The following is a 24,320-nucleotide window of genomic DNA, read 5'->3' as shown; positions in this document are numbered from 1 at the left end:
TCAATGATTCACCAAACATAGCAAAACAAAACAAAACACAATTCTCTTTCTTTCTGACTCCCGACACTGTTTCATAACCCGACAAAAGCAACCTCTGCATCCTCAGTCTCTCCTAAAAACCCTTTCCTCTTTCTCTAACCACACACAACACAACACAAACATCTCTCTCCTAACAGTTCCACTTCCACACTAACACAAGAAGCTGAAACCAAACCTGTTTTTTTAAGCAACACAAACACAAAACCTATCTCAAGTACTCAACACTTCACACAAACCCATCAACTTCCATTTCATTCTCACACATTCATCTCTCCAAAGTTCTTATCTTTTTCAAATGGAAAACATCATAACTCTCCACAAACTTGAATCTCGTGGCATAGTGTAGAAAAACTCTATCTCTCTCTCTCTCTCTCTCTCTGAAAATATACTTTACTTTCTCTCTCTAGAACTAGTTCAGCTGGAAATGGCATGCTGGAAACTGAACTTGGATCCAAAGAGAAGTGGAGGGTTGAGAACACAACAAGCAGGAAGAGGGTCATGCCGTGGTAGTTAGGATTTGGAATTCGAAAAAAAAGAAAAGAAAAAAGAACTTGCTTGAAAATGCATGGTCAACAACTTTGACTCTGACCCTTTTGTTTTTTTTCTGTTCTTGAGTGATATTGTTTCATCCATTTTCTGAGAAAAAAGAATTAGGAGTGGTTTTGAGAATTTCCAAGATGGGTTTTTTGTTGAAAGAAGCTTTGAAGACTCTCTGTGGTAGGAATAATCAATGGTCTTATGCTGTTTTCTGGAAGATTGGTTGCAACAATTCTAAGTAAGTGTATCAAGAGTGATTCATGCTAACATTATCAAAATTAATTTTTTTTTGTTCTTTCTTTTGTGTTTTCTTGTTTTTGTTTTGTTTATGAGATATTCTAATTTCTAATTAAGGGTAATTAAATGTGTAGGGTTGTTTCATTTATTTTTTTTTGCAGTTTTCCCTTTACTTTCTTTGTTGTTTTGTTAATCTGGTAAAAATGGTAAACTTGGGTGGGAGTGAAAATTTTATTAGTCCAAATTAACTTTGATGGAATGTTAATGATTGAATATACATGCATCATGCATGATGTATATCTGGATTCATATTGAGTTTGACAAAATCACAATAACACTGTGATATTGTTGAAACTATAAGTGTATGTTTGGATTCATTTTTTAGAGAGTTAAAAGTGATTCTGACTTAAAATTCAAAATTGATTTTAGTATGATTTGGGGTTCCTGATTAGAATTGATTCTAGCTTGATGCTAGAATTCGTAGCTTTATTAGACTCAAAACATGATAATTTTTACACTCAAATTTATTGTTCAGCTCACTTTGAGGTAAAACTCACTTTTACAAAGAATCAAATTCACAACCATTTTCAAGTGAAACATAAATCATCATATCAAGTGAAACTCACTTTTATCTAAAATCAAATTTAGAAAATCAATTGAAACTTTGGACAAAGTCACTTGCCAAAATCATTGATAATCCAAATATTTGATTTGATGCTTGTGTACGTGTAATAACTCATACAAAATTTCTATTCACATTGGATTCTATTTCTGGTGTTGATTTGTTTAATTGATATATGATTGACATGCCGAATTGCTATTGATTGGTCACTGCTTTTTGGATTTGATTTATATTCTTACTTGGCTGAATATTCATTCTTCCTTTGGAATTTTGTGCTTTGTAAGCTTCTGTTTTGTCTTCCAGAATCTTAGAGTATTTATTTATTCAAAAGAAGTATATTTGACTGTTGTTGTTTTACCAGATGCACTACCAACTGGATTGATTATCTTGTGATTCTGTAAAGAATTCTGCAATTCAGAATTTGTATTTCTTGTTTGATTCTATTTGGCCTTATTTTCCACTTAAAAAAGTTGAGTTTTTTTTTTTGTTCAAGGGTTTGATTTGTGGTCCTTCTCTGTCATTCTCACCACTATTGTGATGTGTCACTGCTCACATGAAGAAATAAATAACTTAAAATAATTTCTATTTCCTTGCTTTGTTCTTCTTAATCTTTTTTTTTTTTTTTACCGACTGAGCGCGTGTTTGGATTGACAGTGAGTTTGGTAGAATCAGGGTGTGCTACTGTGATTTTGGAAAAAGCTAGAGCTTCAACAAAACTGCGGTTTCACCGTGTTTTTGTCAAACTCACTATGAACTATGAAGTACTGAATATGTCAGTCAATTTTTTTTGCTTCTCTATTAGCTTTTTACTATATGGTGATTTATTGTTTCCAGTAAAATTAATTTCTTGGTTTGACTTAATTGAGTATGGTTTGACTTGGCAGGCTATTAATTTGGGAAGAATGCTATTATGAACCCATTTCATGTCCTTCCCCTCATGACATTGTTGGGATGTCGAATTTGCCGAATCCGAACGGGGACGGGAGTTGGTTTTCATCTGACTTTCAATCGCCTCATCTAGGAATTCAAGAGGAGGATAAAGTCTCTTCTTTGGTTAACAAAATGACAGTAAATAATCTAGTCATTGTTGCAGGTGAAGGGTAGGTACTTTATCATGTTCTCATCCATTTCGACATATTTCTTGTTTCAATGGTACTCATGTGCTGCTTTTTGCTTTTACTCAGTATAATTGGACGCTCGGCATTTACCAACAGTCATGAGTGGATTCTCTTGGACGATTTCGCTAAAAATGCATATCCACCTGAGGTACGAAGCTATTATTGTTGTTATAACGTAGAATGGATTCAATGTTTCTTCTGTCTAGTACTAGTGTTGTGATAATCAGTAAGTTTCTTCTGAAATTTATTTCGATTTCTAATACTAGTTTGCTGTTTTTAGGTATATGCTGAAATGCATGACCAATTTTCAGCTGGAATGCAGGTTTGTGATTTTCATTTTGCTCCATTTTTTGTTCTAGACATTTCATTGCTGTTTCGTAATTACTGTATTGTATTGTTTTTGCAGACAGTAGCAGTTATTCCTGTGCTTCCTCATGGAGTTGTTCAAATTGGTTCTTTCTTGCCTGTAAGTCCTTTTCTTTGTTAAAGATTATACTTTTATTATGTAAGTTTGGTTGGAAAAGGGACAATTCAGTTTTCTGTAAAGGTAGTTCTGGTTCGGTTTGGAAACACATAACTGGTCTGTTCGGTTGGAGCAAACCATTAATAGTTCGGTTCGGTTTTCCTTTCTGAACCGAATCATGAATAATCCTAGATCAGTGATATCCTTGCGTTATTACCTGATCACAATATTTTGGTCGGTTTGTCTAGAATTGTTGTTTGTTTTGTCATTTGAGTATTATTAAAATCATGAATGTTATTCCGTTATTCCTCTCAACTAAACAGCAATTTTAATGATACAGATAATGGAGAATATGGGATTTGTGCATGAAGTAAAGAGCCTGATCTTGCAGCTCGGGTGTATTCCCAATGCTCTTCTATCCGAAGACTATTCTGCCAAACTTTCAAATGAACGACTTGATGGATCTTCTACTTCTGGTGTGCCTTCGTCTGTTGATTCATCTGTCAATACCTCGAATTCCGCTCCTTCAGTAGTCAATGGCTCTAATCACCAGAGTTATTCATCTCATGCTGCGAAGCCTAATGTTCAAACACTCCATCCCTTAAGCGTAGAAATTTGTAATTTTCAGGGTAGAGTTGTGGAGGCTAGAGTAATACCCTCAAATTTTGATTCAAATCTGCAAAAGCATTCAGTTCCTTATAATGCAAGATCTGAATTCAACAACTTTGCCGGTTCTGCGCCGTTTGGTCAATCCGGTCAAAGTGATTGTAGACTAAAATATATGGAACAGCAAAATTTATCTGTAGTTGGGAGTCATGATCATGCTAACCCTTGTGTTAATGTTCCAAGTTCCTTAAACATTTCTCAACTGAAAACAGACAGAAGCCTTAACTTTGGCCATAATCTGAGTTCTAGCAGTACTTCATTACTTAGTGGAATCCCGGTACATGGTGGAATGAATAGTCTTTTGAGGGCAAATCTGATTACTAGCTCAAAAACACCGAAAGTATCTGCAGCTAATTTATCCGGAGCACAAGTTGGGAATGAACTTCAAAATAAAGATTCAACCTTTAAGTTTGCTTCAACAGATCAAAAGATAAACTATGACATGCTTCAGGCTCATAGCATCCCCTCTTTTAATCCCGAGGAGTATTTGCCGAATAGTGGTCATATCCCAGGTTTTGTCCGCGATTGCTTTCAAAAAGATGGTACCATTCAATCTATGATGACAGCGAATCCTAAACATGAAGAAGCTTGTGCTCAACAACCTCCATCAGGTGGTGATGACCTGTTTGATATTTTAGGTGTGGATTTTAAAAACAAACTTCTGAAAGGCCACTGGAATGAACTGTTTGCTGATGAATCAGATGGCAATGCAGGAAATAAGGTTAAAAAGGAAACATGTCAGAACAGGGAGGCTACGACTTCTGATTGTTATTACTCAGTTAATGAATCAATGTTGGACAGTGGCATTTTTTCTGGGATGTCAACAGACCACCTATTAGATGCGGTGGTCTCAACGGCCAAACCGACTTTGAAACAAAATTCCGATGACATATCTTGCAGAACAACATTGACGGGGAATAGTACCGCCTCTATTCCCTCTCGTGTATGTAAGCAGGTTATGTCCGGTAATTTTGAAGGGGGATTGTTTGGTTTTTCGAAGAATGGAGGTAAAATGGGTGCTGTAGAAACTAGTTCTCTAAGGTCTGGTTGTAGCAAGGATGATGGTGGAAAATGCTCTCAAACTACAACTGTATGTGGCTCTCAACTTAGTTCGTGGTTGGAGAATGGTAGCAATATGAAGCATGAAAATAGTGTTTCAACTGGATACTCTAAACGCCCGGATGAAGTTTGCAAATCTAATCGCAAAAGGCTTAAACCAGGAGAGAATCCCAGGCCTCGACCTAAAGATCGCCAAATGATTCAAGATCGTGTCAAAGAGTTACGAGAAATTGTTCCAAATGGAGCAAAAGTAATTTCCTCTCTTATATCTTATCTCATTCCAGATTTTTAAAAAAAAAAAAATTAAAGATTCTCAAGTACTGACATTTTTTTTCTTTCATCTATTATGATTTAACAGTGTAGCATAGATGCACTGCTGGAACGGACCATTAAGCATATGCTTTTCTTGCAAAGTGTGACAAAGCATGCCGACAAGCTGAAACAAAACGGGGAGTCTAAGGTATGGAAATATTCAATCTCGTGCCTCATATCTCAAAAAACTTGTCTAGTTATGTTATGGAATATTTTTATTTTCGCAACAAGAACACATGCACATACACACACAAATTTGGTACGCATGCACAGAGACACAAATTTGTTGAGGAATTACTAATAAGAGATAAAAATGTGTTGTTTTTTCTGTAAATATGTAGATTATTAGTAAGGAAGGTGGGCTGGTTTTGAAAGACAACTTCGAGGGAGGGGCTACATGGGCATATGAGGTTGGCTCCCAATCAATGGTTTGTCCTATTATAGTTGAAGATTTGAATACTCCTCGTCAGATGCTAATCGAGGTAATGATGGTGCTTTGTAGATATATAAAATTCTTTGGTTCTAACTTTCATCATCTCTATAATCTGTTTGCTTGGTTATTCTTACAGATGCTTTGCGAGGAACGGGGTTTCTTTCTGGAAATAGCTGACTTAATAAGAGGATTAGGCTTAACCATCTTGAAGGGGGTAATGGAATCTCACAATGACAAAATCTGGGCACGTTTCATTGTTGAGGTAATACTCCATAAAAGCCATGTACTGACTAATCTTGAAGTTCGTGGTTTTTTTTTTACGGATTACAACATATTTAACCCTTAAATTATGTGATGTTATATGACGAACTTTTCTTATATATGAAATGGATATCTTGATTTCCTTATTTTTGATGTTATTAGCATATCTAAAATACCAGCGAAAAGTTTTTGTAAGTTTGCAACAAACAAAACATCATCTCCCCGATGTTGTCTTCACTATAAGAAGATCCCCTCTTTTGCATGTTAATTTTGATGTCATCTAAAATACTTTCTGGTTTAATTTCCAGGCAAACAGGGACGTAACGAGGATGGAAATATTTATGTCACTCGTTCGTCTTCTGGAGCAAACGATGAAGGGTAATGCTTCTTCTTCCAATGCAATTGATAGCTTGTTGTGTTATAACTCTTTACCCCAGAAGGCCTAATAGTATGAATGGATCACTTGTTACATGGTTTCTTCTAAAGTATGGATATGTTGAGAGCAAGTCAAGTAATGCTTGCCATGACCAATATCAAGTCCAATCCGAGATTTCAGGCGGTCTTAACATTGTCTAACTGTTTCTGTTTACGTCTCATATATGAATTTTTCATATATGAATCCATTTTGAAGGGGAATGAATGCGTAGGTAGTGAAAAACATCTCCAAGATTAAGAATATGTATTGGTATATTGTAACCGAGTGCTTATTTTTCCGGTGTTAGCCGACTTATAATGTACGATGTTGTTCGCGTAGTTATCTTCTGATGTATTACTCGACTCTCAGATGACATGCATCGGATTTTTTAGGGCGATGGTGGCGTAGTTTTCCAGAAGTCGGTGTTGTGATTTATATCAGATGTATAGATAGATAATGAAGGGTATGGAAAGTAAAGGTTCGTGTGTTTATCTTAGCAGGGCACCTTTTCTTTTGTTGCTCTTCTACTCATAGTTAACCTTGGGGTTATGAATTTGGAAGTGTTGCATTACATGAAATTTTCAAGCGTTGTAAATGTAAGCTCTAAGTGTGGTTTTTATGTCAGTGGAATCAATGAGGTGACATTAGTATTCATTTTTATATGTTTTCAGTTTTGTATTTAATTTGGATTTGGATTGAAGTGATTCAGCTAAGAATGATTTGTGCTGTTGATTAGAACAGCAAGGCTGTGTTTGGATACTTATAATGATCCAAATCTTTTGGTTTTCATGAGAAAATTAACACCAATTTCTTTAAAATAGGCACGCTTAACCGGTCAAGTTTTGATGGGATCGAATGCATTCCCCAGTCGTCACTGCATGGTTGTTCTTCAACGACGACGACGTTTTGATTCCAAGAGCTTTCTTCACCTTACTCGCCGCCATCGAAGTCCGCGAACCGACTACGATTTGCGGTGTTATAATCACCGCAAATGCAAGGTTTGTGGTTATAACTTATAACAATTACAAGGATTGAGAGAAGTATAGATATAAGAAAATCATTGGCAGTTAAGCTTGGAACCATAAAACACTTGTGAAAGTGCAACTAAGTTTTGACCTTAAATTTCAGCATGCTATTCGTGACTTATTTTCTCTAACCTAAGCTTATCTTGGGTTTGTGGTTGGTAGAGCTCTAATATTTTTGAACACCGAATTTTGAAAAGAATAAGAGTTTTATAAACTCTAGATTTTGAAGATTAATGATTATGCTAACTTTAGGATGAAAGTTATATCATATAATCACTGAAGGATGCATATGTATTGTGTTTTGGGGGTTATTGCCCCAAAAAAAAATTTACTTTTTTAAATAAATGTACAAAGTTAGGAGATTGAATAAAATCAATTTGTACCAATTTTAATACCGATCTTTCTAATTTTCATCAATCATTTAACGTTAAGCACAAACATTAACACAAAATATTAGTAAATATATAATATTTTGAAATGAAACCATCTTTCTACACATTATAGACTATAAGTTGGGAGATTTTGTTCATAATTTGTAAAAGTTTCAAAACAATTTCTTTTATTAATATATTGCCTTATACTAAGTGGTAAAAAAAAAGTAATTAAGCATAAAAATGACTAGTAATGACTACACCTAACAATGAAAAGTTTCTACAATGTAGTAGTTTCTAGAACCGCCGTTGTATGCAGCGTCATCTTTCACCAACTTCGCTTACATGTATTTGACGAAAATGATAAACATATGTTGATTAACATAGTAAAGTTAAAGGATAAAAGTAACACATTTGGTCCAACTTGAACTTAAAAAATAAGCTAAGTGGTTAAAAAAAAAAAGTAATTAAGCATAAAAATGACTAGTGATGAGTACTACACCTTTTCTTTTTGAGAAATAATATATTGACACGCAATTTAACATCAAAATACGCAACAATTTAGATAATTAGATAGTGAATATAACATGTCATTCCTCATTAACCATGCCTTCAACACCATTAACTACAACTTTTCAAATGTATATTTGAGAAAATCACGTATATTTGGAGACAATTTCGATGATTAGTGAACACCATATATGTATATATATTGGCATCTTGACTATTTGCATGAGTCACGTATTTGAACCATGCCATAAAAAATCATAACTATATCGAGTTAAAATTAGTTCCAACGATCCTAATATTGACCTTTATATTGTTCGTTATGAGAAATGAGGAGTGATCCAACACCAATAAGATTCTCTTGATTGCACCATTCCTATTAGTTAGTAAAAATTAAAACACAATCATCCCAATTTTAGAAGCAATACCTACTAAATTGATATTTAATGCTAACCAAAACCATAAGCAGAAGAATAATGACCATTTATTATGTCACTTAAAAGTAGTAACCATCAAAACTCTTCAAAAATGACAACATATCATACTAAAATTAACAAAGTGACGTACGAAATTGCAAAATATTTTTCCAACTTGGACACTACTGGATGAGACACACTCATACATAGATTGACCACTATCATGTCTTTAATTCTACAACCCATTATATAGGAACCAAATAAGCGTTTCAGAATACCAATACTAATGCCTTATTAAAAGAAAGTAAAATCCAATGGGCATTATTAACAATATATCCTATAACACCATCAGATAGTAGTATAGTGTACCAACAAGCAAAATCCACCTAAACGTTGCAAACAAAGCAAAAAGGGGAAAAGTAACCTCCAAATTGTTATATTCAATGGGAAAAGTAAAATCAAATGGGCATTATTAACAATATATCCTACTTATTAATTTCTCTAAAGCACTCACACTGTGCTATCACCCAGGTCCTGTTTCTTCTTGTCCTCTACAGTTTTCTTCAGTCCTCTTTCTTCTTTTCCTCTTCCTTTGGAGCTTTCTTATTGTCCTCATCAAGAGAAAAGGTGAGAAACAACACGGTCTTGTACATCTCCTTATGATGGATGTTAAGATCATAGTCATCATTCTCCATGAGTTGGTCCCAACTTCCCAAATTCCTCAAATGGTCAATGCAACGCAACACATCATCTCTGCAGTGAAAAACCCCCTTCTCAGCCATAACCTCCCAATCATCTTCATACTGCTCCTTAGAGTTATCAAATGCCTCCTCAACATCTACTTCAGATTGATCTCCCTCCTCAAATGGTTCCTCTCCAGAGTCTTCAGAGGTATCAGAGTCATATTCCTTATCAGATTGTTCCCCCAAATCAAGTTCCCCCGAATAGTCTACAGAGGTATCAGAGTCAGATACCTTATCCCAAGCATCGTCGTCGGCTTTTTCACGCAGCCACCCCAAAACATACATGGACTTAGCCAAGACTTCAATGCACTTATCACGATACAATTCCTTTGAATGCGCAAAAGGATGTAGATCCTTATCTACCAGATGTAGATCATTAAGACGTGCACCTGAAATATTAGAAAAAATGGAATTGAATAAGAGAAAAATTAAGAAAAAGGAAAACAAATCGCATGCATGAACAATGATTATGAGTGAAAAACAAAATAAGCATGAACAAGAAATTGAAACCAGATCACAAATGAACATATAAATAGGAATCAACAAATTATCAAGAACTTGAAACGAATCAAAAATCATCAAGAAAAGAAACAGAATTTGAAACCAGATCATCTCAAATAGAATCAAACAAAAAGTGATTTAGACTCAAACTCAGCAAATCAGAAAATCAAATGAACACCGCATATGATAACGAATCAACGTATAATCAAGAAAAAACTAGCAAAATTGAAAATAAAAACCTTCAGATCTCGAATGGAATCAGTTAAATACAAGCATAAGTAATAACGAATCAACCTTCAGAAAATCAAATGAACACCGCATATGATAACGAATCAACGTATAATCAAGAAAAAACTAGCAAAATTGAAAATAAAAACCTTCAGATCTCGAATGGAATCAGTTAAATACAAGCATAAGTAATAACGAATCAAGAAAAGTGTGTTTACCCCAATCGATAGCTAATTTTTTCACGGGAGACTTAGATCTACGGTGTGAAACACGCTTAGGAAAATCATCTTCGTAATCGTAATCGGTTTCCACGGAAGAAGATGACGCCATTGATGATTGTTGAAGCTTGAAGAGTGTGATTGAAATTGAAATATGAATTATGTTTGGAGGGAAAATCGTTACTATTTATATCAAAAAATCTCATTTCACATGATAGCCATTGGATCTCACAGCTAAAACCTACGGATACGATTAAAACATTCATATCTACGGTTGTGTACAGCTGGATAAAAAGGCCTAAGCCGTCAGATCAAACTAACAACTAACGGTGGTGATCAAACTGTTACGAACAAAATTCATTTTTTATTATTTCATTTATTAAAATTCCAGAAAAAAATCACGAGAAGAAAAAACAGAACAAAATTCATTTGAAAAATAGTAGATCTGGAAGATTAAGAGAAGAAAAAAATGAAAGATTGGGGGAGAATACAAAAAAAAATCACGAGAAAAAAAAATACTTTGGTAGAATTAACAATTCAACTTTGGTTGTGGGTTTGTAGACCATGTAAAATTTCCATATAAAATGATTAAAGACACGGTGCTTGATGTAATAAAGGGTGGTGGTAACTGTTGCCATCAGAGGAAGAAGAAAGAGAGAAAAGTGTTTGAGACGAAAGGGAAGATAACAAAGGGAGGCTTTAGCGCTTAGGGTTATACAGGAGAGGAGAGGAGAAGAGACGAGGTTATGTTTGGTCTTGAGACATATATATAGATGGAATCCTATCAATATATTGTCTAGACAAAAATACCCTCAACTTTTGATTTAAATTACATATTACAAAAGAGATTCTTATTATTAATTGTTAATTATTTTACCCTTCAAAAAAAAAAAATTGTTAATTATTTTAATTAAAATTAAAAAGAAAAATGTGATTGTCACACCCTTTTTATCATGGTCACGTGGGACCATGGATACATAACTTTGATTAGATTAGATTAGATTAGATTAGATTAGATTAGATTAGGGATCATGCTTCATAGTTACATTAAGATTAGGGATTACCTTTTGCTATCTGTAGGACTGTATAAGTTGAGCCGAATCGAACTTGAGCTCGATTCGATAAGGATTGATTCGGCTCGAAACTCGATTTGAGTTTGATATGAACTTTTTTTTAGCTCGAGTTCAACTCGTTTAAATTCACAAACCACTCGGTTCGGCTCGTTAGGTTCAAGTTATTTGACAATTTTTTTTTCAAATACATAGCTTAACCTTTTATAGTGACTAAATTAGTTTATGTGAAATTTAAAATGAAAAAAAATAGTTTTCATCATAGTTTTAAAAACCGGCTCACGCCTGTCGGTTGAACCGGTATAAACCGGTAATACTCGCAAAAAACCAGCAACTCGACCGGTTTTCAGAGTCAAACCGGTTTAATACTAATTTATGCGCCATTATACAGTTTAATACTATTTAATACAATAAATGCTACGACTTTATTCAGTTTAATACTATTTAATACCATAAATTTATTTTTGAGAGATTTAATAAATGCTACTTATATATTTTGCAGAAAAAATTAGTATTTGAAAAAGTTGGGTACTATGAGAATCGATGATCTATGCACATTAAAAACAAGAGCATTGCTATTTCTCGCGAGAAATTTTCTCACGAGAATTTCACGAATGCTACCTTTGGTTATCTTTCAATATTTTATTTTTCTTTTTCAGATAGGTTTTGTACAAAATTACTGAAATTTTAAATGTATAAAATCTTAATTATGTAACCACTTTTAAATGCATAGATTTTTATACACTCAACTATTGTAACCAACCAAACTGTCTATAGGATCCTAACCCTTGAACACATTTAATTCGAATGTGAAAACCACAACTCATTCTACTTTGGATGATTTTGGGATTATCTTCTCATATATATTGTGGGGATTGGGATTGGCTTGTGGTGATCTTATTTTGTATTGAATTGAATTAATTTTGTAAAAATGATTGGGTTGAGTTGAGTTTGAAGTGGAAATTATATAAGATTAAGAGTGATTCAGGTTAGTTCTTAAGAAAAACTTTTTTCTTAAGGAGTTCTTGATAAGAATTTGATGAATAAATTTAGTCCTTAAAAAAATAAACAGTTTTTGGTGTGAAAAATGAACTTGGTCTGTAACAATAATTAGGTCTGTGTCAATTATTAGAGAAGAGTTGATTTTTAGTCCCTACTTTTTTTTTTGGTAACAAAAGGGAAAAAAGAAGAAAAAAAAAGAGAAGCTAAAAACGACCCATACTATGGTCGAACACACTCAACACCCATTGCATCTACTAAGAGGACAGAGGTCATATCAGGAGGGGCTTCATTCAAAATAACAAGGCTACTATCACTAAGAACACCCTTTTTAGCTAGAAAATCAGCTGCAGCGTTACCCTCACGCAAAGTATGTCGTAAACTAACCACCCAATCTCTACGAAGAAGTTGTTTAATAGGCATGATTAAATTTCCATATTTGTGATGAACATTCAAATCATTTTGGATGAGGTCAACAACAGTAGTTGAATCAGAATGACACACCACATGCTTAAATCCAGTATCCCAACACAACTTCAAACCATGGTATAAACCCAAAATCTCAACATGGAGAATGCAAGGTCTACTAATTTTTCCAAAGAAACCATGCAAAAAAGAACCTGTATGATCCCGACTAAGACCACCAAAACCTCCCAAGTTTGATCTAGTGTTAGAAAATTGACAATTACATATATCTGACAATAATTAAAAATTGTTAAATTAGTTCATGAAAACGATGTCATCACAAAAGTAATATTAATTTTTCATGGAGACTAAATTTCAGGGACTAAATTTTTTCAATTTATTTTTTAAGACTAAACGTTGCGTTCATTTTTCTAAAACCAAATCAACCTCAACGTTTTATAATGTCATTCATAGATAGAAAAAAAAAAATCAAAATGTCATGGCGATTTAGGTTGGGATTAAATTCTTCCGATTTATTTTGGCTAAATTATATTTTTGGTCCTTTAAATTCTTTTTATATTTCGCTTTGGTCTCTTAAGTTTGTTTTGTTTCATTTTGGTCTATTAAGCTACAAACATCAAATAATTTAGTCATTTAAGTTTTTTTATTTCATTTTAGCCCCTTAAGTTATGAATGTTGGACACTTTATCTTTTAAGTAACAAATAATAAGACATTTTGGTGTCCGGTAGGAAGGAAGAAAGTGTTTAAGTTTGTAACATAAATGATCAAAATATCTAATATCTGTAAGTTAAGTAATCAAAATGAAACAAAAAAACTCAAGAGATCAAATTGTCTAATATTTATATAATTTTTTTGGAGGAAATTCTACGGTGCAGTCACTCAAATGACTTTTCCAATAAAGTCAAACCTTTTAAATCAGTTTGAGAAAAAACCGGCTTTAAAAGTCTAAAATAAAATAATGGAGTTTCTTAGAAGTCCAACAGGAAAGCTTATTCCTCAACCTTTTATTTTATGTCCTAATTATCAGGAAATCACACTAGTTAAAGCACAAATCAGATGGTGTGAACAAACGGCTGATTATTTTTTACAAAAATATTTTAATAACCAAAATAATGAAAATTATTTTTTATATAATGAATATAAAAAGGTGGCTAAAAATTTAAGAGATAAACTTAAAAAATTAGCTAGATAACTTTTTAACATGAGTGAAGAAAACAATACACTCACAGTTAGAGTCAAAGCTTTGCTTGACGAAACCAAGAAATTAAATGAGAGATTTGAAAGACAAATTTCTTTTCTTGAAACCTTACCTTAAATTTTTAAACAAAATAAATTGTTTACAAAAGATTATGAGCAAGGATTAGAAAGACCCCATGAAACCTGGATAAATATAGAAAAAGATTTTCCATGTTATAACAAAGATGAGAATCATAAATATCCTCATACATATCATACCTTTAATCCTCAGTTAAACAATATAACTGATATGATTAATTATATCATAAAAAATTGTTGTTGTAAGCAAAATCATTTTCTGAAGAATAAGGAAAAAATCGAAACATCTTTATTTACTCAATATAAAAAATGAGTATAGAAGAAAACATAGAGTATCAACTCGAAAAATTAGATCAACTTATGGCTACTTTAGACATAAGTGAAAAAGATTCCATTAAGGAGGAACCTGAACTTAAAGATCTAGAAGACTTTGTCTACGACTTTAGTTCTGATGACGAATCCAAAGACGATGGAAATTTCGTTAAAATTGAACAATTAGAAATGGGCGAAAGCTCAGGAACAAAAAGAGAACTTCCATATAATTGGAACATAGATTTCCATAGAGAATTTTCAAAAGCTAAATACCAAAAGGTACCAATGAGTTATATTCCTAAACATAGTGTAAATGATGGAAGTGGAATTCTAAATATTGATTGTGTTGACAATCTAGTTCAAGCCATAAGAAGTTGGTATAATAAAAATATTATCCAAATACAGTTAGATAGTGATTTAAAAAATCTAACTCCAAAACAGATTTTTAACTATCTTTTGTGTAGAACAGAGGGTAATGCATATAAATTCTTAGCTGAAAAACCTGACGAAGAACAAACTGCAGAAAATAGTATAGGAATGATTAATAAAGTCTTTGAATGGCTTTTAAATGAGTTTAAAGGATGACAAGATACGGTAGATTCAAATACCGCTTTTAATGCCGAAAAATTATGGAGAATAATGAATTTATCCATATGTAACCCTTGTTTTATAGAAAATTATATTTGTGAATTTTCGCAATTATATTATGATCTAAATAAAGATACTAGAGAAGGTCAAAAGGTTGTCGGACTATTTTATCAAAAATTGCCCATGGCAATGTCTCAAATAATTCAAACCGAATTTAATAATGCAGTTTCCTCAGGAAAAGTAAAAAATACTTTAGGAGCTAGAATTTCTATTCTTAGAAATTGGATGCAAGAACAGTGCCTTAAGAAACAATCAAAATGAGATGCTCGAATAGGATTATGTTGCGACAAAATCCAAGGAAGAATTGGAGCATATGGTTGTGAAAAAACTAGGAGAAAAAGAAAATATCCTAGAAGAAAGAAATTTAAAAAATTCACATATGATAAAAAGAAACATAGGAAGAAAAAATTCTATAGAAGAAAAAGGGATTACCCTAGAAAAAATAAAACTTGTCCTAAAGGTAAAAAATCTTGTACATGTTGGCTATGCCATGAAACAGGACATTATGCTAATGAATGTCCAAAGAAAGTTTCTAAAGAAAAGAAACAAGTTTTAAACATGATCTATAGAATAGGTTATGAACCAGTAGAATCAGATTCAGATTCTGATTGGGAACAACAGAGTTTCTATGAACTTTGTACAGATTCAGAAGAAGACAGATTTTGAGTAAAGGTAACCCTAGTGCTACCTTTATAAAAATAAAACTTCGCAAGAAGGAAATTTTAGCCTATTTAGATACGGGCGCAACATTATGTTTTGGAAGAAGAAACATATCAAGAAATTGGAAAGAGTTAGAAAAGCCCAAAGAAATAATTGTTGCAGATAAGTCTAAACATCAAATATGGTATGTTTTGAAAGATATCTCAATTACTATATAAGGTTATGAATTTTTCATACCAACAATCTATCTCCATGATTCAGGATTAGATTTAATCATTGGAAATAATTTTTTAAAGTTATATGCACCGTTTGTGCAAAATGTTAAAACTATTTCTTTGCTTTGGAAGAATTTAGCAAACTCCAAAGAAAAGACAAAAGTTATAACAACAAAAATTATAACTAGAAATGAGATTATTCAATTAATCTCTGAAAATCTTATAAATTTAAAAAGTATTTGGGAAGAAGGAAAATTCTTTTTAAATCTTGAAGAAATAGAACAAAAACTTGATACTGTATGTTCAGAAGATCCTTTGGATAATCTGAAAAATACAAATCATGAACTTGTTACCATTAAATTACGTGATCCCAATAAAGAGATCAATGTAAAATATAAAATGCCTTATTCAGTAAGTGATAAATTAGAATTTCAGAAAGATATAAAAGAACTTCTAGAAAAGAAGTTAATTACTCCTTCTGCAAGTCCACATTCAGCACCCGCTTTTTATGTGACAAACCACAATGAAATAAAAAGAGGTAAAGCTAGAATGGTGATAAATTATAAGAAACTCAATGATGCTACAATCGGAGATTCTTATAAATTACCACGAAAGGATTATATCCTACAGAAAATAAAAGGATGTGATTGGTTTTCATCGTTTGATGCAAAATCAGGATATTATCAAATACGGCTTTCTGAAGAAACTAAGCCTTTAACAGCTTTTTCATGTCCACAAGGACACTACCAATGGAATGTTCTTCCATTTGGATTAAAACAAGCACCATCTATATACCAAAGATTTATGGATAATGCTCTTAGAGGATTAGAACATATATGTTTGGCATATGTTGATGATATTTTGGTTTTTACAAAAGGAACTAAAGAACAACATCTTAAAGATGTAGAAACTGTTTTAAATAGAATTTCAGAAAAAGGAATTGTTATTTCAAAAAAGAAATCACAATTAGCTAAAAAAGAAATCGAGTATTTAGGCCTCATTTTAAAAGAAAATGGCACTCTCGATTTATCTCCACATGTTCAGGAAAAGATTCAAGCATTTCCTGATGAATTACAAGATCGAAAACAAATTCAAAGATTTTTAGGATGTTTGAATTATATTGCCAATGAAGGATTTTTCAAAAATTTGGCAAATGAAAGAAAGGTTTTACAGAAAAAGATATCTGAAAAGGTTCCATGGTCATGGACTGAACAAGATACTCTAACTGTAAAAGCTATCAAAAGAAAAATTAAAGTTTTACCCAGCTTATACAATCCAACAGAAAATGATTTTTTAATTGTTGAGATTGATGCTGATAAAACAACCTGGGGAGGTTGTATGAGAGCTCTACCTAATGGTAAAGCGATACTGAATCTAAATGATTCAGGAGACTATGTTGGTGATGTAACCCATCAACAAGGAATAAAAGATACTGGAGCAACCCAGTACGCTAAGTCTAATAGCTCGAAAGAGAAATTGGACAAACTATCTGATTTATCAGAAAAATTAGTATCAAAAGATACTAAGATTGATTATTCTTATGAAAATATTAAAAATAAGATAAAAGATAAAGATCTTTTACTGTGCAAATATGTTTCAGGATCATTCACAGACACTGAAACGAGATATCCAATTCATGAATTAGAAACATTGAGTTGTGTTAAAGTTTTAACGAAATGGCAAATGGAATTAATTCCAACCAGATTCTTATTAAGAACAGATTCCAAATATGTAACCGGATTTTGGAAATATGACCTTCGTGTCAATTATAAATATGGAAGACTTGTAAGATGGCAGATGAAACTCCAGCCATTTCACCCATATATTGAATATATAAAATCTGAAAAGAATTGCTTTGCAGATGCATTGACAAGAGAATGGAAGCAGCTATAAAGACATTACATAATTCTCTCAAGCAAAAGCAGGAGCAAATTGCCTCTGCAAAAAATCGTCTAGAAACTCTTCTTTCTGAAGAGGGGGAGATGATATTAACAATTCAAAACCTTGAAAAACTTTGTAAAAAAGAAACTTCAGTAGTTTCAGAATCCAAAAATAGTGAAAACTGGGACCTGCTAGGTCAAGATTCTGGAAAATTCAACTACTATGTAAAATACTCAGCTCCAAAAGAGTCAAAAATCTCAATTGAGTCAATAGAACCAAGTGGATGGAAATATTCAACAACCCCAACAACTGTCCTTGCAGAATTACCAAAGACATCTTGGGCAGACAAAGTTGAAGAAGATGAAAGAAAAAATGGAAAAGAAGAAGAATCCATTGATCAACAAACAAGCCAAAAGATTGATTGTCAACTTGGCAAAAAGCAAGCATATGTAATTTTTGATGGACCCATGAAAGGCATTTACCAAAACTGGGCAACCGCAAAAATACATATTGAAGGCAAACCAGTAAGACACAAAGGCTACAAAACCCTAGAAGAAGCTAAAACAGCATACAACGCTGTTTATAAAGAAGTTGCAACAGCAAGCAATATAACTCAACCCACAAAAATGGAGGTAAAAAAGAAAATTTCTGTAGATAGAATTATCTATGGAGAAAGACAGTTCGTCAAAGAAGTCACAATTGGCGACTACTACAAAAACTGGAGATGGTTAACCAACTACTCAGAAGAATTAAAGACAGAATGCTTTTATCCCAGTAACAACAGGATAGAAGTAAAAGCAGTAACAGCTCCTGGCATCAGTAAGGAACTAGTTAGATCGTTCTACGATTGTGGAATGATTAAAACTATGTATCTTCAGGAAAATATAGGAAAGAAGATTTGTGAATTAGAACTTCTTCCGAAAGATATAGGCGAGATCGCTTATAAATTCAACAATACCTTCGCAAAAGGTAGAGAATTCTTTTTATCTTTTACTTCAACCTACCCATGGTTTGAAGAAAATGAAGTTATTAAAGCCAGACATTTAATCAAGATTGGCATTTCAAATCATTCATATCCAACAAATGATGAAAGAGATGTGGATCCTAAACCAGAATGTTTTCTACATCAAATGGAAAAATTCTATGATACTCTCATCAGATTCGGAGTAAAATTACCAAACTTCAGGGTAATAACTGCAAAAGAAAGTTTTCTAGTTTACAGTGATTCAAGAAAACCAGCAAAAGAAGATCACCTTCAACAGATCCTAAAGTTTGAAGAAAACTTTAGTGGGCTTGAAGCAGATTTGGGCCGTTTACCCGATCCAATCCAACAAGAGTGCTGTGAGCGCTTTCAAAAATACAAAGGACACGTATGCAAATGGTGTGCAAAAGAAATGAATAACGTGGCCGACAAAGAATCGTTGTATGATAGTGACATTTCACCAAACAACGAAGAAAATGTAGAAAGTTAGTGGGCACGGGACCCATTTAGAGATAAGCCTTATCTCTAAGGCAATAATGTAACATAATTTTCTTTGTTACTTTTTCTTTCTGTCATGTCATTTCTTTTTCGTGTGCTGTAAAGGAAAGAGACGTTGTGCCAACCGTGAAGGCCAACTTGTGAGTCTCTCATCCTATAAATAAGGGCCTCGAAGCTCATTTGTATTTACCATGTTTTAAGATAATCAAGTAATATCAAGTTTGATATAAACTTTGCCTTTTAGTTTTTCTTTAAAACTAATGGTCCTATAGTGGTAAAACACTATAGCTGAGAATTCTTGAGGTAATACTCTGGAGGAATTCGCCCTGAGTTGGGATAAACTCAACACAAGCAAAAAAAACTGCTGAAGAAGATCAGATTGCTGAAGCAAACCAACCCATATTTCTGAAAAAATCAGGTATGAATTTATTACCTACTATTTTAAGATATGTCTGAAGAAGTTTCATATTTTGAAGGAACATCTAGTTATTATGCTGATAGCATAATAGATAATAAAATCGAAGAAGCAGATTTATCTTTAACTGCTGAAGAAAATTTTAAAAGAAAGTTTAGCAAACTTAAAGAATTTCTATCAAGAAAAAGAATTCTAAAATTTGGAATAATGGTAGGAGAAGAAGCAATTCCAATTGAAACAACTAATGGGAAAATAGTTATATCAACTATTGATAAACAACAAATCGATAGAAGACTTGAAAAATTTTCTGAAAATGAAAGAAAAAAGATTGGTTATATTCATATATCAACCATTCAAATTCTAATCAAAAGTACCTTCATGAAAGGTATTGATTCACCTTTAAAAATAGCTCTAGAAGACTCTAGAATTAGAAATAAGAAACAAGCAGTAATTGCAAAAGGAAAATGTTATCTAAAATATGGAAAGATAAAATTTGACATAAATTTACAAATGGGATTATCCCTAAAAGATATAGATCTAAACAAATCTATAGTTTTTCATTATAAACTGGAAGACTCAACATTTATGAAAGAAGGTAATCATCCTTTTACAATTTACTACATAATTAATTATGCTTTGAGTAATTCACATCATAGCATATAATTCATAGGAAAAGATACGATTCATATTGATGAATTATTTACACCATTAATTACTTTGGAAACACCAATATTTAAAAATATCACAAGAAATAGTTTTTCTTTGATAGAAGCAGAAAAAAATATGTTTGAAGAAACAGAAAAACCATTGTTTAGAAGCCAAAGTCTTCGAATAACATCACCAAACAGAGATCAAAAGGATTTTAGTAAATCATTAAGTTCTCGAACCATATTTGAAGATGATGCTTCATCCTCATTCGAACCTCCTAGAAAGGATTTCGAAATCAGTAAAGAGAGTGAGCTGAAAAAGCTACAAGACTCTATAAAAACCTTATCAATACAGGTTAATAATATAAACCAGAAGTTATAATTATTTATGCCTGGAATAACAATAAAAAACGAATTAAATCTATTCAAAATAAGAATAAAAAATTTAGTTGATAAAATAGAAGGAAATTTTTTAAGAATAGAAATGAAAAATACTCTTTGGAATGTTCGTGATTTAATAATTACACATATTTCCTATGTGGAAGAAATAATAGAAGAATTGGAAGAAATAGAAAATATTTCTACCCAACAAAAAGAAAAGGCTCAGATTTTGCTATGGCCTGCTGAAAAATTAAATTATTTAGAAAACCTTTTGAAATAGGCTGAAGAAAATTCCACCAGAAATTCTGAACCTAACCAATAATGCACGGATTAGGTCTTATAACAGAATTAAGACTTTTTAAGAAAAGACTAGAAGACATAGTCTCTGAAATAGAATTGTATTATGAAAGAATTGTTTTTAAACAAACTCTTTACAATTCTAGAGAATTTGTAATATATCATATAGAATACATTGAAGACCTATTAAGGGATATAGAAGATTTAGAAAATCTTACTCATATACAAAAACAAAGAGCTAAAACACTCTTAAAACCTTTTCAAGGGTTAATTAAAATCGAACAAATGTTAAATGAAGTTCGAGAAAATTCCGCTGAAAACCCCAATACAAATCTGGTATCAGAGCCAGGAACACAATCCTAAAGGATAAAAAAAAAATGAAAAAAAAAATAAAAAAGAAATTAAAAATATCTTTTTTCTTAAAACAAAAGCTTTTTAAAATCGCTTTTCCAAATAACCGATTTAAAAAAACATCCACGTGGCACTCTCCCAATAAGCCACATAAGCGACTTTTCCAAAAAAGTCACAAAAGCAACTTCACCATAGAAGCCCCCTTTTTTTGGTACAAACTAATATTTATAATTTAAATGATCAATATGTAACGGAAAAAAAAAACTTAAAGGACCAAAACAAAATTTATAATTGACTTAAGTGTTATGCAAAAATGATAACCAATACCCCAAATACACAGGTTAAGAAATATATATAATAGTATTACATTAAAAATTATACAATCAATTCCTCAAAAAAAAAAAATTAGAGACTCAAAAGCTTAAAAACTTTTATTTTCAATTTAAAATATTTTTCTCGAACCAAATCGAACCTGAACGTTTTAAAAGGAACTAAAATGTGAGTGTACACTTTGGCAATTATGCAATTCACAACACTCAGACCCGGATGATATTTATTTTAGGCTAAATATGTCTTTGTACAAGTTCATGGTTTGTAAATAAATAAATCAGTCGTTTAATATTATAACTTTCTCGGGTTGATATTAAGGTGTGTTTGTTTTAAGTTATATTCATGGATTTCTGATAATAAAATGATAGATATATACATGTTATGTTTGTTACAAGTTTACTAAATTTCATTATTGGGTATAAAATATTTCTGGGAATGGAGAAAAATTCCCAAAGACAAGAGTGAAATAAAGTTCACATGAAGATGAGAATAATCCCTATGTTTAAGAGTAAATTACATTGACCTCCCTTGAGGTTTTCTTAAACAACACAAACACCCCCTCTAGTTTTCAAAATACATTAACCTCCCCTCATTCTAACACCATTAAACTTCTGTTAGATTAAAAAAAAAAACAGAGTGAGAGATACGTCCTCTTGCTCAAAATGTCATAGTTTCGTTAGTTTCATTCCTGGTTTCTCTTTATGTCATTCTTCTCCTACACAATAAACCAGAACCTACTACGCTAAAGCGACAAACCAGACCCGCCTATGCTGAAAAGCCAGCAGGAGACTAATACAAACTGTTGGATAAAACACAATAAAAATCTGTAAAATGAACTAAACACTTGGAGATCAAAGTAGAGAGCAAAAAAAAAACGGATATGTTGGAGCTGAAACGCAAAGATGGATCAAAACACGGGCACAATTATTCTTATGTAGCAGTAGCAATATTGAAACACCTCTTTTGCACAACAACATTCCACATTCCAACAATCAACTATGAACTATGCAGAAAATTAACTTGAACTCGCTCCAAATTATTCTCACAGTAGCAATATTGAAACACCTCTTTTGCACAACAACATTCCACATGCCAACAATCAACTATGAACTATGCAGAAAATTAACTTGAACTTGCTCCAAATTATTCTTACCTGGCAGTAGCAATATTGAAACACCTCTTTTGCACAACAACATTCCACATGCCAACAATCAACTATGAATTATGCAGAAAATTAACTTGAACTCGCTCCAAATTAAGGCTCAAAATAAAACGAACAAATCATAAAGCAAGGAACCATTTACCAAACCTGAGAACAATATAGGCTAAAACAATGAAATCAAACATAAAGCAATGTAAACCAAGACACTACTTAGTTTCAGATATGTAAAAACAAAAAGTAGCTAGTAAATAAAATAGACATCAAACATAACATACATATAGGTTCAAACATAACATACATATGGCCGCAATGAGAGCCTATACTTCAAGAATACTCCTTTAACCACAAACGCATCAGACTAAAACACATCGAGACCAATACACCAAACCCTTGAATCCAATCTTTCGTGCCCCCAGTAACAACATTAGGTTAGCTAATATAGAACACAATATAAACAACATGAATATACAAACAGAATCAATCATAACCCTAAATCTATATCTATACTTAATAAATCAACCGTTAGACTCACATATTTTCTTATTGACATCCAGAAATAGAAAATAGATTTCATAGCTGAAAAAAGAGTGAGGTCGTAGAAATTAGTATCCTGCAAATCCAATAAAAATAGATCAACAAACATATTGATTAATTTTAAATTTCATTTTCAACCATAATTCGAAAGAGAGCATCTAAGAATTACCTCAACGGTGAAAACCCAATCGTCACCGAAATGTTTCCAAATGCATAGAAGAATCGAGAGGCTCTACAATTACCTCATTCATTAGAGAAGAACAACTTTGTGTGTTGTATTAAGTTGCCTCTTTGTGACTGTTGCGACTCGGAGCTATGGATCAAAGATGTGAGGAACAAATCAACTCTAACTTTCTGGCGATGAGGAACAAATCAGAGGAGTAAGGAGTGATAGTTTCCAGTGAGGAGGGGAAGAAATGAGTTGGCGGTGAGGAACAAATCAATTTTAACTTTCATGGATGATGAAGGAAGAAGAGAGGTTGGAACAAAATTCAGAGAGAAAGAGAGACGGAACATTAAAGAAAAGATGGATTGAAGTTGAAGACATGGTATAAATTTTGCCTTTTTTGGAAAACGAAAAAAAATGAACGTGGGAGACAAAGCAGTAAATGCACCTAGAAAGAAAACTGAAATTTGAAAAAGCATTAAATGATGTGTCTTTGGATTGTAGAACACGTTTTTAAGGCTAGTTTAGGAGTCATAATAGCTTGCTGAACACACTTTGGGTATATGCTTGGGAGGGAAAACACCAAGGCAATTAGGGTTAAGCAATTGCTTGACCTAATTAGCTTTTAGAGTAAGTATGATGATGATTAGAAATAAGTATGATGAAGTATGATGATAAAAAGGGGGGCTGTGCTAGTTCTTTCAAATTGTTTCAGAACTTGTTGCTCTATAAAACGAGGGTTTAGGATGAATTTTATTTTCTGGAAGTGTAATTCTTTTTAGGGTCAATTGGGTTTATCCAGATAATTGGAAATCAACAAAATATGCTTCAATGGGTGGCCAGGTCAAATAATTAGTAATATTATTGAATTTTATGATGATTGTTTGCTTTCTGCACTC

At 32.5% G+C, this 24,320-nt stretch overlaps 3 protein-coding genes and 1 long non-coding RNA gene across 6 annotated transcripts; 1 reads left to right on the top strand and 3 right to left on the bottom strand.

Annotated features, from left to right (window-relative positions):
- Positions 1-142: 142 nt before the first annotated feature.
- On the top strand, positions 143-6,816 carry LOC146950290 (transcription factor LHW-like). 3 transcript variants are annotated; one of them, XM_085746230.1, is made up of 11 exons: positions 143-814; positions 2,090-2,207; positions 2,320-2,535; positions 2,620-2,701; positions 2,834-2,875; positions 2,960-3,019; positions 3,357-4,991; positions 5,100-5,201; positions 5,395-5,535; positions 5,623-5,748; positions 6,056-6,816. In XM_085746230.1, the coding sequence occupies exons 1-11, from the start codon at positions 778-780 to the stop codon at positions 6,191-6,193; spliced, it is 2,697 nt and encodes an 898-aa protein (XP_085602356.1). In that variant the 5' UTR covers positions 143-777; the 3' UTR covers positions 6,194-6,816. The 3 variants fall into 3 exon arrangements, with proteins under 3 accessions (XP_085602356.1, XP_085602357.1, XP_085602355.1); XM_085746231.1 differs by lacking the exon at positions 2,090-2,207; XM_085746229.1 differs by lacking the exon at positions 2,090-2,207 and having other exon boundaries at positions 2,834-3,019.
- Positions 6,817-8,748: 1,932 nt separating this feature from the next.
- On the bottom strand, positions 8,749-10,911 carry LOC146950289 (uncharacterized). The gene is made up of 2 exons (XM_085746232.1): positions 10,172-10,911; positions 8,749-9,613 (listed from the first exon to the last, which is right to left on the bottom strand). Exons 1-2 carry the CDS (start codon positions 10,281-10,283, stop codon positions 9,045-9,047), a joined length of 681 nt encoding a protein of 226 aa, XP_085602358.1. The 5' UTR covers positions 10,284-10,911; the 3' UTR covers positions 8,749-9,044.
- Positions 10,912-12,462: 1,551 nt separating this feature from the next.
- Positions 12,463-18,052, bottom strand: LOC146950288 (uncharacterized). The gene is made up of 2 exons (XM_085748622.1): positions 17,892-18,052; positions 12,463-12,904 (listed from the first exon to the last, which is right to left on the bottom strand). Exons 1-2 carry the CDS (start codon positions 18,050-18,052, stop codon positions 12,463-12,465), a joined length of 603 nt encoding a protein of 200 aa, XP_085604748.1.
- A 4,220-nt stretch (positions 18,053-22,272) lies between these two features.
- LOC146950287 (uncharacterized) lies at positions 22,273-24,049 on the bottom strand. Its single transcript, XR_015027481.1, has 3 exons — positions 23,425-24,049; positions 23,254-23,331; positions 22,273-22,868 (listed from the first exon to the last, which is right to left on the bottom strand). It is a non-coding gene; the product is annotated as an uncharacterized LOC146950287 (long non-coding RNA).
- Positions 24,050-24,320: the final 271 nt, after the last annotated feature.

The sequence above is a fragment of the Medicago sativa genome, chromosome 2, assembly GCF_051527215.1.
Source record: "Medicago sativa cultivar Bolivia chromosome 2, Bolivia_mono, whole genome shotgun sequence".
In the NCBI taxonomy this organism is placed as follows: Eukaryota; Viridiplantae; Streptophyta; class Magnoliopsida; order Fabales; family Fabaceae; genus Medicago; species Medicago sativa.
The sequence above is the reverse complement of the archived record's forward strand: the minus strand, read 5'-3'. Positions and strand labels throughout refer to the sequence as shown.

Bases quoted from the DNA above. Each gene is read 5' to 3' on its own strand.
- LOC146950288 (XM_085748622.1), bottom strand. From the start codon at position 18,052: ATGGATTCTTCTTCTTTTCCATTTTTTCTTTCATCTTCTTCAACTTTG. The intron at 12,905-17,891 runs GTATTTTACATA...TTCTAACACTAG, and splicing joins TTTGACTCTTTTGGAGCTGA to ATCAAACTTGGGAGGTTTTG.
- LOC146950290 (XM_085746229.1), top strand. From the start codon at position 717: ATGGGTTTTTTGTTGAAAGAAGCTTTGAAGACTCTCTGTGGTAGGAAT. The intron at 2,702-2,833 runs GTACGAAGCTAT...TGCTGTTTTTAG, and splicing joins AAAATGCATATCCACCTGAG to GTATATGCTGAAATGCATGA. The intron at 4,992-5,099 runs GTAATTTCCTCT...ATGATTTAACAG, and splicing joins TTGTTCCAAATGGAGCAAAA to TGTAGCATAGATGCACTGCT.
- LOC146950289 (XM_085746232.1), bottom strand. From the start codon at position 10,283: ATGGCGTCATCTTCTTCCGTGGAAACCGATTACGATTACGAAGATGAT. The intron at 9,614-10,171 runs GTAAACACACTT...CTAATATTTCAG, and splicing joins AAAATTAGCTATCGATTGGG to GTGCACGTCTTAATGATCTA.